This window comes from Geospiza fortis, unplaced genomic scaffold (genome assembly GCF_000277835.1).
Source record: "Geospiza fortis unplaced genomic scaffold, GeoFor_1.0 scaffold1532, whole genome shotgun sequence".
Classification (NCBI taxonomy): domain Eukaryota; kingdom Metazoa; phylum Chordata; class Aves; order Passeriformes; family Thraupidae; genus Geospiza; species Geospiza fortis.
Genome location: NW_005054627.1, coordinates 353,656 through 354,444, shown reverse-complemented (window position 1 = coordinate 354,444; position 789 = coordinate 353,656). Strand labels below are relative to the sequence as shown.

The following is a 789-nucleotide window of genomic DNA, read 5'->3' as shown; positions in this document are numbered from 1 at the left end:
GGCCCCCACTGCCGGCAGGAAGGAAAAGGGGGCTCAGCCGCGGGGGCCCCCCGGCATCGCGCCCACCCCGTGTCCCTACAGCCCGCGGGCGTTTTACCTTCACCGAGGAGCCGTGCCGGCGGCCCCGCCGCAGCACCAGGTACTTGGCATCCTCGTCCCGGGCCGAGGAGCGCTTCTCGGCAAAGGCCAGGAAGGAATCATCCGGGGGCACGTAGAGCAGGGCCGGGATGCGGTAGGTGACCCCACCTGCCTGTCGGAACAGCGTCTCCGGAGGGAAAATGCGCGGGGATCCTGGTGGTGATGGCAGTGGTGGGGGGCCCCCCCCGCCATCTCCCTGCGGCTGGAAGGGTGGGACAGTCAGATGTAAAGGGTTAAATCCCGGCAAAGGAGGGGGTGGCCCGTACGGAGGGGATAGGGATGAAGGCTCACCTTGAGGCAGGTGGTGGCCTGGGACATGGTGCCGCCCTGAGGTTCCCCCTGGGACCTGAGCAGGGTGGGAGAGCGGGGTGAGAGCAGAGCCCCTCGGTGGGGTCACACCCGCCCTCCTGCCGTCTGTGCCGCTCCCCTGTGCCGCACAGGCTCCCCTGCTTCACGCACAGCGTCACCTCCCGCTGTTCTCGAGGGCTGAGCACCGCCTGCCCCGCACCAGGACGCCCGAGCTCCCACCGCCTTAAGCTCCCGCAGCGGCGCTGCCCCGGAGTCCCTGTGCCCGTGCACTCCTCCGTTCCCGTGCTCCCCGCGCACCCCTCCTGCCCGGATCCCACCGGCACCCCCCATGCGCCTGCGCCG

At 70.7% G+C, this 789-nt stretch overlaps 1 protein-coding gene across 1 annotated transcript in view; it reads right to left on the bottom strand.

Moving 5' to 3' along the window:
* NEU3 (neuraminidase 3) overlaps nt 1–789 on the bottom strand; it is a 3,545-nt gene that overhangs the window by 879 nt on the left and 1,877 nt on the right. The window contains exons 3-4 of the mRNA XM_031064779.1: nt 430–484; nt 98–340 (exon numbers count right to left, since the gene is read on the bottom strand). Of these exons, the coding sequence (XP_030920639.1) occupies nt 98–340; nt 430–484 (298 nt within the window). The remainder of the gene's footprint in view (nt 1–97; nt 341–429; nt 485–789) is intronic.